This window comes from Drosophila arizonae, chromosome 4 (assembly GCF_054131065.1).
Source record: "Drosophila arizonae isolate 15081-1271.41 chromosome 4, UAZ_ARI_1.0, whole genome shotgun sequence".
In the NCBI taxonomy this organism is placed as follows: Eukaryota; Metazoa; Arthropoda; class Insecta; order Diptera; family Drosophilidae; genus Drosophila; species Drosophila arizonae.
The window spans coordinates 16,538,194-16,556,260 of NC_142924.1; the positions used below are offsets into that span (position 1 = coordinate 16,538,194).

Here is an 18,067-nt window from a genome sequence, read left to right on the forward strand (position 1 = left end):
GACTGAGTTTGATGCTCATTAAACTTGGCTTTCACCGTAATAGCTGCCAAAAAGTCTTGAACATATTTAAGCTGGCGCTTCCCTTGTTTGGCTATCCATTTCATATCTGGCTGGGCACTTGAAGCAAATTAAAATTTGATGGAGTTAAGAATTGGCAGCGCTTTCAAGCCAATGCCCTGCATACAATTTTAATTGAGCTGTCTGCCTTGATTAATTGGCAAATTCAAAGCATCCAACAGCCATCAGCCAGCAGCCAAAAACTTCCCCATCAACGTGTGCTACCTGCTTTAATGAGAGCCACAGGTGCGATGTTTACCAGGCAAATTAAACAAGCGCTTCCCACCCTCTATGGAGTATGTATGTTATTTGGCCTTGCCTAATAGCCAGTTCTCAAATTAGCAGCTCATTCAGGCATTCGGAAGGCAGCTGGCTGCTGGCATCTGGCAACTGGTTTAAAAAAAAACACTTTAATGTTCTGCCCGAGTAATGCCCATAAATAAGCCAAAGGGTCGCATAAATTTTAGAGAGAGACCCCTCGCCAGCAAATGTTTCAGTTCGATTAGATCTGTTTGTCTGTTTGCCTTGATTGTCTGTCGAGATACGTGAAATGTTTCAAGCTCTTGCAAATGGAATTCAAACTCGAATTTCGCTCGTTGCTTAGCTGAAAACATAAGACAAGCTCGAATGCGTACAATTCGAATGCTGTGCAAACTTTGAACTGGCTATGGATTCAATGAATTTATTCATTAGTTCGCTTTGATATGCACTTCAGCGCCCCTTACTATGAGCACACACACGCACACATACCAGCCACGCCCTTGCTCATGTTAGCCGCCCTGTCAGCCGCCTGGTTACACAGCAAACTAAACAAACAAACTTAAATGCTATTTGCCACTAGACAGCACTTCACAGTGGTACCAAACTATGCAAATAGTGCATTGCACGAATGTATGTAAATAATCTAATATTGAATAGAAGTTTGGGTCCATTATTGTAACAGAGAAAGAGATAAAACTAATTTAAGAGTTTATTAAAAGAACTTGAGCAGCAATTCAGTTTTCGCAATTTAAACCACTGTGCAGTCAGTGAAAGCATCGAAAGAGCGTGGGATAGAAAGAGGCAGACGCTGTATTAGCGGCGTCCAGCTGCTTGCATCCTATGGTTGCCCATAAACAGAAATCCACAGACACATGCACACACCTATACACACTCACACACACAAGGTCTTTGGCACACACATGAGTTGGCAACTTAAAGGCTTAGAGGTGTGCGAGCCTGGGCCCAGCTAATGCGATTTATTTTTATGGCCAATTTGCTTGATTAGGTTTCGATTTTCATGCGGCCGCTGCACTCGCTGCTTTTGCAGTTGAGTTCATTAAAGTTGCGCAGCAACAAAGTTTATTGAAATATGGCTTGCCAGCATCCGCAGCAGCAGCAGCAGGAGCCGCAACAGCTGCTGCGAGCAGATCCAACTTTTGAATCGTTCAGCAAAGGCTGCCTGTTAATAATGGAAAATTAATTAATATTTCGCTAGGCGAACTAAAACAACAATTGCGGTGGCTAACTGAATTCCAAGTCTCCTCCACACACATACGCATACGCCCACAGACTCACACAGGCGTGTGTGCTCTGTTGTTTTATAGCTGCGCAGGAAAGTATGCAACAGCATTTAAAATTCGCAAGCGTACAGCCCGAAGCCAAACAAATAACAAGAGCAAATATGAAATATGAACGACTTAATAATGCTCTAGAAAGTATGAAAGGAGATTTATTATTCTATCCTTACCTAGACCTTACTGTAAAAGTTGATCATAGAGCCAAAGGAAGCAATGAGTGCTCTCATAAATATTTATAATTAATTAATAATATAAAGCACATATGTTATACCCACTAAATTATATGATAAATATCGAACAATATTTTTGCATATACTTTGTTTTGTTTAGGCATATAATATATATTGACATAATGCATAATATGTTATGGTAGGCAGTCATAGACTACTCATTTTATTTTCTGATAAAAATGTTTATATAAAATTAATTAATATACTTGTATAAACAAATAGAAAGATTGTCGTCAATGCACACATACTAAATCAAATTTTCAATAGAATAGTTGTTTTCATATAAGGTATGAAGGTTCTAGTCGAGACTGCTCGACTAGAAGATACCCTGAATCCTCCAGGCTGATATTCGAATCATTCTGCACTTCTTTGCAGTGACCTTGAGGAGTCAATGACCTAGAGAGGGCAATGACCTTGAGGAGTCAATGACCTTGAGAGGGCCATGACCTTGAGGAGAGGGCAATGACCTTGAGGAGAGGGCAATGACCTTGAGAAGGCAATGACCTTGAGAAGGCAATGACCTTGAGAAGAATGACCTTGAGAAGGCAATGACCTTGAGAGGGCAATGACCTTGCGAGGGCAATGACCTTGCGAGGGCAATGACCTTGCGAGGGCAATGACCTTGCGAGGGCATTGACCTTTCGAGGGCATTGACCTTTCGAGGGCAATGACCTTGCGAGGGCATTGACCTTTCGAGGGCATTGACCTTTCGAGGGCAATGACCTTGCGAGGGCAATGCCCTTGCGAGGGCAATGACCTTGAAAGGGCAATGACCTTGAGAAGGCAATGACCTTGAGAGCGCAATGACCTTGAGAGGGCAATGACCTTGCGAGGGCAATGACCTTGCGAGGGCAATGACCTTAAGAGGGCAATGACCTTGACAGCGCAATGACCTTGAGATGGCAATGACCTTGCGAGGGCAATGACCTTGACAGCGCAATGACCTTGAGATGGCAATGACCTTGAGAAGGCAATGACTTTGCGAGGGCAATGACCTTGAGAGGGCAATGACCTTGAGAGGGCAATGACCTTGAGAGGGCAATGACCTTGAGAGGGCAATGACCTTGAGAGGGCAATGACCTTGAGAGGGCAATGACCTTGAGAGGGCAATGACCCTGAATCCTCCAGGCTGATATTCGAATCATTCTGCACTTCTTTGCAGTGACCTTGAGGAGTCAATGACCTAGAGAGGGCAATGACCTTGAGGAGTCAATGACCTTGAGAGGGCCATGACCTTGAGGAGAGGGCAATGACCTTGAGGAGAGGGCAATGACCTTGAGAAGGCAATGACCTTGAGAAGGCAATGACCTTGAGAAGAATGACCTTGAGAAGGCAATGACCTTGCGAGGGCAATGACCTTGCGAGGGCAATGACCTTGCGAGGGCATTGACCTTTCGAGGGCATTGACCTTTCGAGGGCAATGACCTTGCGAGGGCATTGACCTTTCGAGGGCATTGACCTTTCGAGGGCAATGACCTTGCGAGGGCAATGCCCTTGCGAGGGCAATGACCTTGAAAGGGCAATGACCTTGAGAAGGCAATGACCTTGAGAGCGCAATGACCTTGAGAGGGCAATGACCTTGCGAGGGCAATGACCTTGCGAGGGCAATGACCTTAAGAGGGCAATGACCTTGACAGCGCAATGACCTTGAGATGGCAATGACCTTGCGAGGGCAATGACCTTGACAGCGCAATGACCTTGAGATGGCAATGACCTTGAGAAGGCAATGACTTTGCGAGGGCAATGACCTTGAGAGGGCAATGACCTTGAGAGGGCAATGACCTTGAGAGGGCAATGACCTTGAGAGGGCAATGACCTTGAGAGGGCAATGACCTTGAGAGGGCAATGACCTTGAGAGGGCAATGACCTTGAGACGGCAATGACCTTGAGACGGCAATGACCTTGAGAGGGCAATGACCTTCAGAAGGCAAATGACCTTGAGAAGGCAATGACCTTGAGAGGGCAATGACCTTGCGAGGGCAATGACCTTCAGAAGGCAATGACCTTGAGAAGGCAATGACCTTGCGAGGGCAATGACCTTCAGAAGGCAATGACCTTGAGAAGGCAATGAGGTCAATGAGGAGCTTGTGACCTCTCAAGGTATACACGAGTATGCATGCCAAATTTTAAGTCTCTAGCCCTTATAACGTTTGAAATCTAGTCGCTCATACGGACAGAAAGACGGACAAGGCTATATCGACACAGCTCGTCGTCCTGATCATGAATATATATACATATGTACCTACCTAATAGGGTCTGCGATGATTCCTTCTGCCTGTTACATACTTTTCACAAAACCATTGTACCCTGATTCACCATTTTCAATGGGTTCAGGGTATAAAAATGACTCTGTGTGAGTTTCTATTGAGACAGCAAAAAAACAGAAAAAAAAGAGATATATGTGAAATACCGCATGACATTATGACATTTATGTTCCATAAAACTGCTGCATGCTACGGTGGACCATCGTGCGCCTTCGCGGGGCAACAAATATTATGTCAGAGTTTCTCTGCGCACACACATATGCAAATATGTGTGGGTGTGGGTAGAGAAATTACCACTGCGGCATCCAGAGGGCACGATTTTTCCTATAAATAAGTGTAGGGGTAAAAAACCCTTTTACCTAACATTGGCAAATGTTGTCAGCATTTTTTGCAGCTCCACGCATTTTGTTTTATTTCTACTGCTATTATTATTATTTTCATACGCTGCGTTGCTCATACGCCCCGAAGGCACAATGGGGCTGGCATGTGCATGAGACTTGGCTTAATTAAAATAGCTTTGATACAATACAAGTACATGTGCTTGTGTTTGTGTATGTGCGTGTGCATATGTGTGGCAGCATAAACTAAAAGTGAAGAAATTTTCTGTGGCAACTTGTTAGCCAAGCAGCAAGTAATCACGATAAAGGCAATAGCTTGAGAAGAAACAGCAGCAGCAGTTGAACGAGCAGGAGCAGGAGCAGGAGCTGAAATTGAAGCCATCGGAAACGTGACTAAATCAGTTTTGCCAATAAGACACGCAGGCAGCGTCAAGGATGGCATCGCCCGGAGCTAGATCGCTGGCTGCGTATGGTCGGCAAAGATGAAGGAATAAATATAATATAATCTACGACGCTTCAGGCGGCATTGAACTGTGAAATGACTTCATTAGTAAAAATATTGTATGTAGTGCTCGCATCAAAGATGCCATAAGACCTCTGGGCTGGGCTGATTTATTGCGTATGTCCTAGCGCATAAAAATACATGAAAGTTGAAGTATTAGAGTGTGTGTGTGTGAGTGTGCATAAGTTGTATTAAAATATTACTTGTCATTGAGAGTTAGGGACACGTCCTCAGTAAACCCACACGATTTCACACATTACAGCAGCTTGCATGCGAAATTTTATGTAAATTTAACAAGGACATAACCGAAAGGCACCTAAAAGTTGGCCATACGAGCGGCAAAACAGAAAACATAAAGCGCAAATTAATTGAGGCAACAAACAGGCGACATGAGAGAGACGAACGATAGAAAGAGAGAGAGAAAGAGAGAGAGAGAGGGAGAGCGAGATAAATATATGGGAAAATCAGGGAAGCTGCCGTTGCCTTTGGGGCAATTTCATCTTTACTTTCTTTCTGCGTCTTGTTTTTTTTTTTATGGCAACTGGGCAAAGGGTCGGAAATGGCAGGAAGTGGTTGGCAAAAGCTAAAGCTATACGATGCCTGATTCCGGTGTTTGCTTAGGCGCCGTAATTATCTTATGATACGGCCATTCCATTTAGAGCATAGAAAAACTCTCCCTCTCTCTCTCGCTCTGATGGTATAATTTTTAGAATTATTTTGGCTTTTACTCTGCGCAATTTTGTTGAATATTTAATATTTATGTTTTGTTTAATTTTATGTTCAAAAGTAAACAGTGCCGCTAAAGAGAACCCTTAATGTTTATGAATGTACATTATCTTGTCTTCTTCAGTTGACTTTGGATATACACATGGTATTCATATGGACAGATGCTCGCATAATATAATAATGAATTAGATTTAAGACTCTACTGCATCATCATCGTTTTAATCTGTGCCCAGAGCTCTCTGAGGCAAAGCAACTGCCTCTGGCCAATCTTTTCTATTTAATAAAGCCAAAGAGCTTTCATAGAGTTTCATTTCGTTTTTGTTAAATGAAACCTGACTAGTTTCTAGTTTCCTTCGGCATTTCTTTAGTTACTTTTGCATTTCTACTAAACACATTTTACTCTTTGCTGAGCTGCGTTTGCATATTCGCAGTTGACTTTGAGTCGACACAGACTCGTTACGTTGGCATTGATGGTCAGTTTCATCGCTGGCTTATTAGATTTTTCTCCTCCTGTGCTGTGACCTTTTTGTTGGAGAAGAGTGAATCGCCAGAATGCGCTACCCATTTCATTCTTCCGTTGCCCTATTTCCACAGCTTAAATATATATTGTATTAAATCACCCTCGTCAATCAATTGCGTTGACATGCAACGGACAGGCAGCGCGCGGAGCTTCTCAGCGTCTCAGATTATTGTGTTTAATAAAAAATTAAGTACAGGGTTCAAAGTTCAACAATTTCACCAGCTGCTTTAAAGGAAGCAACAGAACGAAAAAATGAAGAATGCGCGTTGCGCACAAAAAATCGCTCATCCGCCACATTGGCGGCATTGACAATGCGCGTCACGTTTCCATTGTTTCAGCGTGTGCTTGGACAAACACATGTAGGGAACATATTGAGATGTAGAAAAAATCCACTCTGTATGGCATAATACATATTCGCGCGCAACGGTCAGAGCAAGGACAAATGCCAACAAGTGCAAGGACATAAACGTTATCATTACAGCAAAAGGCAGCAGCAGCAGCAGGAATAGCAGCAGTTGCAGCAAGAGCAACATCAGTTGTTGATTTATTGAATACTAAGTGCTTGCAGCAACTACAGAACTGCAACTTTAAAACTTCTCATTGGCGCACCGAAGAAATCCGCTGAGAACTTTGTGTAACAAGCCAATTTGAATAACTAAACAAAGCTTATAAAATACGAGCATAGAACAAGCATAAAAAACTGTTTTAGTAAATTGTAACCACAAGGCAATGTAGAAACTTTATCATAGAGAATGGAAGAGCAAAGTCTGTAAACTACTTTAAAAATAAATAACAGTGTATTCTTCCAGGCAACTCGACTGGAAGTTGCTCTCCACCATATAAAAAGAAATCATAATAAAAAGTTACATGAGTTTTCTCTTAGCAAAAACAAATGCCCATATAGTCTATACGAATCACAAATGTAAATATGTATACATATGTATATAGACATCTGTTATGCATTGCAACATTTAATACACATTTCGAAATGAAATGTTGTTACCCTGTTGGTTAGGGCATGCCACGTGATAGACGCTCGGGTGTAAAAAGTTTTCCGCCTGAGCGTCAACTTAATTATTGAATGGCCCGGAACAGGCGAGCCGGGAAACAGGTGCGCAAAGCAGCCGCATTTTGTATATTAAATGTCCGACTTAGAGAAAATTTTAAATTGAAAAACTTTGCGCGGCGAACAAATTAAAAAAGCCCATGTCCAAAACTTGGCAGGAGGCGGCAGACAGCAGGCGGCAGTCATAAGGCAAACAAATTCAACAATAAATCCGTTCAGCTTTAAGAGATCGAATGAATGAGATTTCCAATAGCTCAATAGCTGCAGTTGCAGCTGGTTGCATGCCACCATTTATTGCACGAAGTTAAAAAGTCACGTGCCGTCAAATTGATTGCCACACACACACACACATACACATGGTAAAGCAAATGAATGAATAAAAAATTAAATGAATGAATAAATAAATGTAAAAAATATTCAATTCAAATATTTGCGATTTGCGCATTTTAATTGTGGCCAATTTATTTACGTTGACAAGTTAAATCATGCAAACAATTTACGTTGATTAACTTTAATTTATGCCAGCCCTGAAAGCCAAATAAATATATCTAATTAAACATCAGATGTCCATAACACATATATAAGTGTAGGTCACGCCATAATAAAGCATTTCCAGCCTGGGAATATAAATTGTATATGTATCTATGAATATAGTAGACGGATAGCTGGACTGAATACCAATTCTTTCAGCATTGACTATTGCTTATCATAAATTTTTTGTTTATATATAATATATATTATAAAATAGTATAATTAACTAACTCACCCATGCATATACTAGTAGAATTAACTATATAGAGTTTTAGTACATATTTCTCTCATATATCAGAGCACACGATCTGCAGCTATTTGGTGCTCTTCATATTTGGGCAGGTCTTGCTTACTTAGGAGAGCAAACAGCAGGCAGCAACTTGCTTAGGCTGTGGACACGGCCTTGCACTCAATTTGACGGCTCTGTGATGGTGCTTAAGGCGAGGCCATTGGAGATTGCTGGCCAGACGACGCCGCCTTCTTACATGTGTTGATGCCATTAAAGTTTTCATTGCTTGATTTGACATGAGCCGAGGGCAACACACAATTTCTTGTGCGGGGCGCAGCCCCAACACTTATTTGCCGTTGTCCTCATTGCCAGCTGATGGATGGAGACGCATGGAATGGATGCTGAATGGCCTATCTGTTTAACTGCTGCTTACACGCGTCTCTCTCCCACCCACGCAATCGCAATCTCAATCTCTTCCCATCTCTGTTTCACTGTCTCGCTCAGTTTTATGAGCTTTTAAAATGCTTGTTCAACAACTGAAGGCGAATCCCTTTATGCGCTACATAATATTGAACTCCAGCTGATGATGATGATGAAGTAAGAGGCACCCCTGTTGGATCCACTTGATTTATGCCAACTGCAAGAGCCGAAAGTTAAACTCATTTTCTGCGTCTGCTGCATATAAATTTCGTTAGTAGTTGCAAGGGCGCTACGATTACGATGGCCCTGCCCAAGCAAGACAAGGCCAACTTTATGTTGCCCGAAAGTATTAAAACTTTTTTCGTTGCTGCGCCTTTGATCCTTGGGCACAGACAGCGAACATCGGCAGCTGGATGTGGGCCCATAAACGTGCCATTGCCGTTGCCACTGACATTGCATATGCCTCAACGGTTCACGGCCTGCCCTTAGCGAAAGTGGCGAAACTCAGGTGCATTCATTTTTAAATAGCTAGCTGAAAGGGGGTGGCATGCATGTGTGGCAGCTGGCACCTGCACTTCCTCTCCTCTCACTCTCACTAAATACAAATTAAATGCTTGCTCGAAGTGCCCTTCAATGCTTGCCAAGCCATCATCGACTGAGCATCACTTCGCTTGACAGATGGCTCTCCACTTGACGCCCACATTGGCGGAAGTATAAATAGACATAAATAAGCATAAATATATTTTATTATCTCTAGTATTCCATTTAACAAAGGTCAGTGGGCTAAGCCCGATTTGCAGCTAAGCTCGTGCTGCTCCTGCTTCTCCTCCTACTGCTGCTTCTCCTACTACTGCTTCTGCTCCTGCTGGTGTTTTTTTCAGCTGCTCCTACTGGTCTTGCTCTTACTGCAGCTGCTCCTACTGCTGCTGCTGCTCCTGCTACTGCTGCTCCTGCTCCTGCTCCCCCTGCTGCTCCTGCTGCTGCTGCTCAAGTTGCTACTCCTGCTACTGCTCCCGCTCCTACTGCTGTTCCAACTCCTGCTGCTGATCCTGCTCCTGCTGCTGCTGCTGCCTGGTTGACATTTGTTGAAACGTTTTGCTTTCAACTCGCGGCCATTTTTATTGCCTGCTATTTTGCAAAATGGTGCAGACATAAAAAATGGCCGGCACGCAATGCGGCAACTTGTTGGCTCTCTGATTTGTCTCGATGCGCTGTTGGCCACTTGGATTCGCGGCTAAGGCTATTAAAGCCTTAATATAGTCAAGCCGTTTGACTATTTGAGAATTTCGCCTGCCCGGCTGCCAGTTCGCCCATTTGCATGCGCCCTCACGAAATGTGAGCTCGAAAAACTTGTGCCCAATGCTCCGTAACTTTAGTTTAATAGTTGCCCGCGCGAGTTTCGCTTTGGCAACTCGCGACGCCTTTTAATGCAAATTATAACGTTGCCGGCGCCAAAAAGTTGCTCGTGCTTCAACAATTTCGTGTGCCAAAGATTAAATTCAACCTCCTCCCCAAGCCAAGCCCCGACTGCATCAACTGCTTTGCAGTTCAAGCTAAAGCGACGTCAATTTCGTCAGGCGCTATTTCTCAATTTGTGTGTTTTGAGTTCAGCAAAGCAGCAGGTGAGCTGTTGGACTAGACTTACAAAAGAGAAAAACAACTTTAAACTTTAACTAGACCAAATTGTTCTACACTATGTGGACAACAACAACAAACAGTCCACAGTCCATTTCTAGATGAAAATGAACTTTTGGTTAAGCTTTAAGGATAACTTGACCATTATTATTTATTATTTAATAAATGTAGAAAATACATACATATATTTAATTTACTTTGCACAGTGAGATAAAAATACTATAAAATTTATTTTTATTAAATATTATATTTTTAAATTCCTGCAGAATTTTTATTTATATTTACATAATATAATACATATACATACACACATAATCGAACCAGCTATATATTAATATGCAAAGCAATTTTTTATTTACGTAATTCGATTGATTTTATATTTTAAAACTATTTTTTAGGCCCACCAATTACTGATGCGGCCAAGTCCCATATACTTTGGGAGGGTATTCGGAATATCGATAAGTCCTGCCAAGAGATTTCTAAGATTTCCAATTGGTAAATTCCCGCATCGTTCACCAAAGACTTCTCCCAATCTCCGGAGAGGCAGCCGCCGTCGCAGTCGCATCCGGCTAAGTTGCACGATCGGCGGCCGCAATACGTGCCTCGGAGTGGCCTTCCATCGCCGCATATCTTGATGACGCAGTTGCCGTCATCCGATCTTTGGCCATGAACCGCGGCGCACTGTCCATTCAGCACTTTGTACTTTACGACCTTTGCCTCGGCACAGCATACGGCACTTGCAGCCGGCGCCTGCAGCACCAATAGCCAGAGCACGCCGAGCACAGCTATCAGCCACGAGAACTGAAGCATTTTATAGCACACAAGAGACGCGAGCTCGACTAATCTCTTCTCTGGCAAGCTACGACTGATGTTATATGTGTTGCAGAGCAGCTTCTTATATACCATAGACGATTGATTCATGCTAATGCTGCTGATGAGCGAACTATGGAGTTGTAAGCTGCATTCAATAAATAATATCTCTAATTTAAAATAATGTAAATTGATATATGGGTTGCTAAATAAATATCAATTTTTATTTAAAAATATATTTTTTAAATAAATAATAACTTTTCAAAATTTTTAATGAAATATATATCGACTTAAATATAATATACAAAAAATATATATAAATATATGTTATGAATGTATTTTTTTACACACATATTAATAAATATAAATATACATATATGGGTAAAATTTATTTATATGTATATGAGTATTTATTTATGCCTCCTTACTACTATATATATAGCATCAACGAATAAGAAATTTGTTAGTTGTTATTGTTCAATTTTTAGATTATTTTGCATAGGTTCTATGTGATAGAAATTTATAGAATTTAATAGAAATTAGTCAATTCAAATCACTTTTGGTTTTTATATATACAAGTATATATATATATACATATCTCCTTAAAACCGTTGGGTTGTCTGGTATTTTGTGGCATATATGCTGGAATTGTTGGCATTTGCTGGGAGTTTGGGGCTTGGCTGCGCGGTTTGTATCTGCGGTTTCTCTGGTCTGAGAACTCGGTCACCCCACCCCAATATCTCCCTTTCTCTTTCACTATTCGACTCGGCTTCGCTTTGGCAGCCTGTTGTCGTTAATTTCTGGCTGCCATTCGTGAGCAATTTAATTGAATTATTTGTGCGCCGAATGCTCTGCACAGCCTGCGACAGCCCCTCTAATTGGCTGGGCTACGGAATGACGGCCACGTCTGAGGCGATGGCGTTTAATTAGCTCGTCTGGCACTGTACGCACTCTAGGTGTACCGCAGTAGGGTTAAGCTGCTTAGCTCTCACTGAGGCGGTCGGTGGCAGGCGGCAGGCGGCAACACGATGCCATCCATTATGTTGAAGTACGACGCCGTAATCAAATTGAGCTGCCAACGCATCAACCTTTGCCAGCAACCAAATTTGTCTGGGTCTATCAGCTGCACGCTGAGCAAATTGAATTATCTTTGACAGACATGAGATTATTTGCGTATCTATCTAGCAGATACACCTACATATATACACCATAGAGACACTTTTAATAAGCAGTTGAAGTCGTATTATTCACTTTATATTATATTTGGCTTATCAGCAACTGCAAGAGCTTGTTGATTAATGCTCATGTTATTGACTTACGTTTCAATAGAAGTCGTTATCTCTGGCTGCTACGAACCAACCAGCCAACTATCGTATAGTAATTATAGTATATATATAATATAAATTATAAATCATATAAACTATAAATTATAGTCTATAGTCGTCCCTCTTTTATATAAAGTATCTCCCAAGAACTAAATTGGACTGGCTCTACAACAACTGGTTAACTGGCAGTCGCAGAGCTCATTGGCGCAGCTGCAGATGCATCGATAGATTTGTTTGCGCTCCACTCATTGAGGTTTTCTATGCAACCTCGATATTCACTCACAAAGTAACCCAAATGCTTGCCTTTGCTTGCAATTGAATATTTGAATAAGAGAGAGATTAATTTGTGCAGCCCGCGTTACGTGGCGATAATTCCATATGGCATCGCGACGCAGTGTTTATTGACATGGGCTGGCTCGGCTTGTTGGACTGCTTGTCATGTCTGAGCTGCCATAAGCACGTCGCACACGTAGGCGCCATTTTTGAAAATGGCGTCAACGTCGGTTCCGCTGAGCAGCAGCAGCAACAGCAGCTAAAATTTTAGGTTATATGTAGGTACGTTTGAATTGAATCGGAATGGAAATCGAATGGCTGGCTCTGCTTATGAAGTCGTTAGCGTTAGTCTCCTGCCGCCGGCTGCTGTCGTTAGCGATATTGGCACATCGTCGAAAATAATTGCCGGAAATACAAAAGGAAAACGGCAATGGCTTTGCCCGCGGCTGTGGCTCTGACTCTGAGTCTGACTGTGGCCCTGCCTCAAATGAAATCAAATAGAATGCTGCGTGTAGGAAAAGACATTCGAATAGATTTTCAATTTTCTCATCATCTCAGAGAGAAGCACCACAAGCAGCTCAAATGCGTATCCAAGTCGCTGCCATTGTCCGTCCCATTGTATTCCGCCTTTTGGCTTACAGGGCGTATGCTCGGCTACAATTAATTACGATATTTGTGCAAGTGCGTGTGTGTGTGTGCGTGTGTGTGCTGCCCTTACTTGAGTGGCTTCTTTTCAATTTCGATTGTGTGGATGGCGCCCGGGGTTCATTGACTGTCCGGCTTAGCTGACCGAGCGCAATCGCCGGACTGCAGCTGCCCTATAAAAACCAACGTCCTGTGCCTGCCAAGCAACATTCTCAACCGGAACAGCCGCGGGCTCGTAACACCTTCTAGAAGCAGCAACCACAGTGCACATCCTCATTCAGGAGCTAGCGATCAGGCATCATCCAAGCAGCTACACTAGCATGGCCTCACTGCAGTTGCTGCTCTGCTGTGCGACAACCCTACTGATTGCCAACGCCTTGGAGCTGACGCCCCACTTGCTGAGCGCTGCCTCTAATGATCCGGCGAACAGCAAGGCCAAGACGCAGTACACACCCTTTCCGCTAATCGATGACGACGTCGATGTGGAAGCCGTTGAGCTGCCACTAGATGTGGACCAGGATCAGGATAACGGCGACTCCAGCCGCAGGCATCACTCACTGCCGCCAGCCTGGCTGCAGTTCGCCGACGAGCCCGTCCAGAAGCCACGTGTAAGCAACAAGGCCTCCTTCGTCAAGCTGCCCGCAGGACAACAGCACAAGCATCCGCACGGACACGGACATGGCCACGGCGCGTGCACCATTGAGATAACCAGCAAGGTTCCAGGCCTCTGCCAGCCCATGAATATGGGCGTGGGCAGTGCCTGCATATCTGGTGAATTCATGGAGGTCTACAGTGGGTCACACTGCAGTAATTTTTAGAGCCCGACTGCCTCTCTGTATGTGCCTCTGTCTCTGTCTCTCTCGCTCTTTCGCTTTGATTGCTTGTTTAGTGTCTATGTTTAGTGGGTTTAATGGAGGAGTACGACTACCTGGTGCGCGTTTTGCAAATAACAAACAATAATATTTGTATAAATAAAGTATATTTAAAAACATTCGCTTAACCATTCTATTATATTGAGATCAAACTTACATAGGCTAAATAATTCAAAGATGTTCAGCAGCTTTACAGAGTTCTTTTACTATATACTTATATATGTAAATGATTATTTATACAAGTATATTATTCATGAATTTTATTTTATAGGTTATATGTTTCTCCTGCACGATTCATACGAATAATAGTAAATAAAATAGTATCAGATATTGAAGTAATACAAGTCATTGAAATAGTAGTAGTCAAAGAAATGGTAGTAGACATTAAAGTAGTAGTAGATCTACAAATAGTAGTAGTTATAGAAATGATAGTAGACAGTAAAGTAGTAGTAGTTCTAGAAATAGTAGTAGTCACAGAAATGGCAGTAGACATTGAAATAGTAGTAGTTCTAGAAATAGTAGTAGTCATAGAAATGGTAGTAGACATTAAAGTAGTAGAAGTTCTAGAAATAGTTTTTGAAGCAGAAATATTAATTTGGAATAAATTATATTTGTAGAAATAGTACCAGGTATTTAACTAATAGTAGTCATATAAAGGGTAGTAGTCATAAAAATAGTAGTGGGTGTATAAATATGTAGAATCAGTAATACAAATAATAATAGTTATAGAAATTGTAGTAGATATTCAAATAGAAGAAATTATAGAAATACTACCAGTTACTAAAATAGTAGTTGTAATAGAAATAAGAGTAATAATATAAATAGTCGTAGTTATAAAGGAGTAATAGACGTAGAAATAGTAGCTATTCCGCAAAAAAATTTTGAACTCATTTATCATATTATTAAACTTCTTTACATACATCATATATTCTATTAATAAATCATCATCGCCCTCACGCAAGCTCTACCTTAAAGTTAAATATTAACTGTAGGGCTTTATATACATACATTAGAATACATAAAATTTATTTTAACTAAAAAGTGTCGAGCTTTATACAAATACCATACCAATATAAACTACCCAACTAAAAATGTCTTCTATATATAAATTTAATAAATTCAAACGTAAACATTTTCTCATGTCAAGACAAATTAAACTGTTATTTATGCCTATAAACATCGCGAAACTCAATCTCATTCGAACTAAAACCAAATATAGGATCTCAGCTTTAACAATATAAGAGAAATTCAATTTCACATTTTTGGCTAGATCATAAGACACCTAAATCTAATCGTAAAAACCTCAATCAAATAAAAAATCCCAAATATTGAATCAAGCTGTTTTATCCATATTTGATGCCCGTCCAGAAACTTACTCATTTCCTCATTTTGGGCCAGACCGTTGGCTTTGTGGGCTTGGCGCCCGGCACTGTGCTGGAGTTGCCAATGGCCACGCATTGGCCACCAAACACCTCCAGCAGCTGGGGTGCCTGGAAGAAGGGGGCGCGCTTCCAGTTGCCAGGACCCACGAGGTCAATGTGATCGTAGATCAGCCCGGTTGCATCGATGGCACGAAACAGCTCCAATTGCTGCACATCCTGCAGATCGCTGCCCCACACGAAGACGACCTGCATCAGGTCCAGGCCCAAGTCCAACAGCTTCTGCTTCTGTTGAAAGTTCTTGACATGAGCCGCAGTGCCGAGCAGCTCGGCGCTCTCGGCAAAGTTGATGGCTTGTAGAAATGATTGGGTTCTGAGATCCATGTACTTATCCCAGATGTCCGTGCGACCTGTGGTCATCAGCATGACCGGAAAGGCCGTTTGCTTCAGCCGCATCATGGTGCAGATGTCGGCATCAAAGCTGGCGAAGATCAGCGGACGCCCGCAGCCATAGTGCGCTGTCACCTCGATGATTCTGTCCACGAACACATTCTTGTTGAGCGACTGCGTGGACTCCAGATCACCCGAGGCCATCAGCTGCGGCCACTTGACTGCCACGATGAGGCCGAGGCTCTTGGGCAGCGCCTCGTACACCTCGCTCAACTTGGGGAACAGTCGCTGCGCCTGGCTCACGTTGCGCACATTCAGGTGAGTGTACTCCTGCATGCTCCATCTCTTCAGCAGGAAGACGCGACTCGCCTTGAGCTCCGCATAGCTGAGCTCCCGCACGAGCACATAGTGCAGATCGAAGCGGTCCTCGACGCGCTGCGTGTTGGCCCGCCTGGTGGTGTAGAAGCCAAAGCCACGCCAAACCACCGGCACGTAATCTCGCGTCAGCTGCACATCCAGGTGCACCATGTCGCCCTTGGCCCGCGGCACAGCCAGAAAACTTTCGATGGTGTTCTCCACGAGCGCCTGGTGGCTGATGCCCAGGCCGCGGTTGCCCACGTCTAGAGTGGGCCAGTTGTTGGGCCAGTAGCGCTGGAAGCTGACGCGCAAACTGCTGCTGGCAGCATTCGGCATGGGGCGTACCACCAGATAGGGCAAAATCAGCTGACCTATGACCTGCTGGGTGAGCTGACCCTGGATGGCCAGCTGCAGAGTGCCACGACTGCCACGCAGCTGCTCCGGCAGTATATAAGCCTCGCCCAGCGGCAGCTGGCCCTCGACGTCGGGCTCATAGATGGCCAGCCCAAAGGCATTGGACACATCCAGCGCCTGGCTGATGCGAAAGATAACAATGGCGCCTGGAGCATACTTGACGCCTTGGCGACTCTGCGGCCGAAAGGACGAACGATTGTAGGCGTAGCGCGACACCTCGATCAGCGCATTGTCCAGCACGCCCAGCGGCCGCAGCTTGAGGCGCAGCTGCTGCTGTTGGCTGGCCAGGCCAGCGAGCAGGAAATGGTGCTGCCAAACGAACTTCAGCTCGATGACGTATTCGCGCTGCAGCCAGCCGCGCTCCAGCGAGTGCCCGCCGCCCACCGATCGGGGATAGGCCTCGCCAAAGACATCCACGCCCGGCGGCCGATAGATCTCGTAGGTCTGCAGCATGCGCGCCACCTGCTGCGCCTCCCAGCGGCGCAGCACGCGTTGGCCGGCGGCGTTTAGCGTATAGATCAGATAGCGATAGTAGACACGATGGCTGGCGCATATCCAACGGCGCAGATACCATTTGCTGCGCTGCTTATTCTGGGCACGCAGCGTCAGCGCCTTGGCAACATTCCAGGCACCCAGAGCAGGATGATCGCCGCTAACAGCGATGAACTCATCGGGGGCCAGCTGTAGGTCGGGCCGCAGCTCCACGTTGAACACACGGAAGAAGGGCAGGCAGAGAAAACTGCGCGCGGTTAGCTGAGCGGGTCGGTCGCTATCAAAGATCTTGAAGGCCTGCAGCTGCGCCTGGCCAAACACAGACGATCCATTCAGAATGGTCGAATCGGCCGCTTTGCAAAACAATGGCCACAACAACAAAGCGATCCTATAGAGTATGCTAATTGATTTTAGCACTCGATACATTTTCGTTCTTCTCCAATTTAGGCGGCAGCGGCAACAGCACCATCATCTCGCACAAAATGTCAAAGAAAAAAAAAAAATAAAGAAAACAAACAACAACAAAACTTGTTTTCTTCAACCGCGCAACACTAAGAAGACGCTCTTCTTGGTTGAGATCTTAACCCGGCGCTAACTGACGATCGAATGAAAGAATTTCTTAATGTTCAGCACAGTTTTGTGGCTGGTGAAGCAGTTGGGAATGCACTGAAAGAAAATGTGCCAAAGAACTATTGAACTATTAAAAATGAGTGAAAGCAATCGTCAGACATTTTATAAAAATATTTAAAGAGAAAAGTATGGCATTTATTTAATTTCGAATAAAATATATACATCAAAATAATTCATTAAAATTCAGTTTAGATTTTTAATATAAAAATATATTATTATTATTGTTTTATTTTATTTTTCATGAGGAAAGTTTTGGATCAATTTAGAATTTGTATTTTCTAAAATTCAAAATAAAATAATTACATACAAATATTTCACTAGAATTTAGTTTAGATTTTTTATAAATGTTTATTATTTTTATAATTACCTCTCCCTTTAAATATAAAGAGAAAATTATGATGGT

General features: G+C 43.2%; 2 protein-coding genes across 2 annotated transcripts; one reads left to right on the plus strand and one right to left on the minus strand.

Moving 5' to 3' along the window:
* The first annotated feature begins 13,315 nt into the window (after window positions 1-13,315).
* On the plus strand, window positions 13,316-14,130 carry LOC149269247 (uncharacterized). The gene has a single exon (XM_089467249.1). The coding sequence runs from the start codon at window positions 13,451-13,453 to the stop codon at window positions 13,946-13,948; it is 498 nt and encodes a 165-aa protein (XP_089323375.1). The 5' UTR covers window positions 13,316-13,450; the 3' UTR covers window positions 13,949-14,130.
* A 28-nt stretch (window positions 14,131-14,158) lies between these two features.
* Window positions 14,159-17,845, minus strand: LOC149269248 (glycerophosphocholine phosphodiesterase GPCPD1). Its single transcript, XM_089467248.1, has one exon. The coding sequence runs from the start codon at window positions 17,458-17,460 to the stop codon at window positions 15,379-15,381; it is 2,082 nt and encodes a 693-aa protein (XP_089323374.1). The 5' UTR covers window positions 17,461-17,845; the 3' UTR covers window positions 14,159-15,378.
* Window positions 17,846-18,067: the final 222 nt, after the last annotated feature.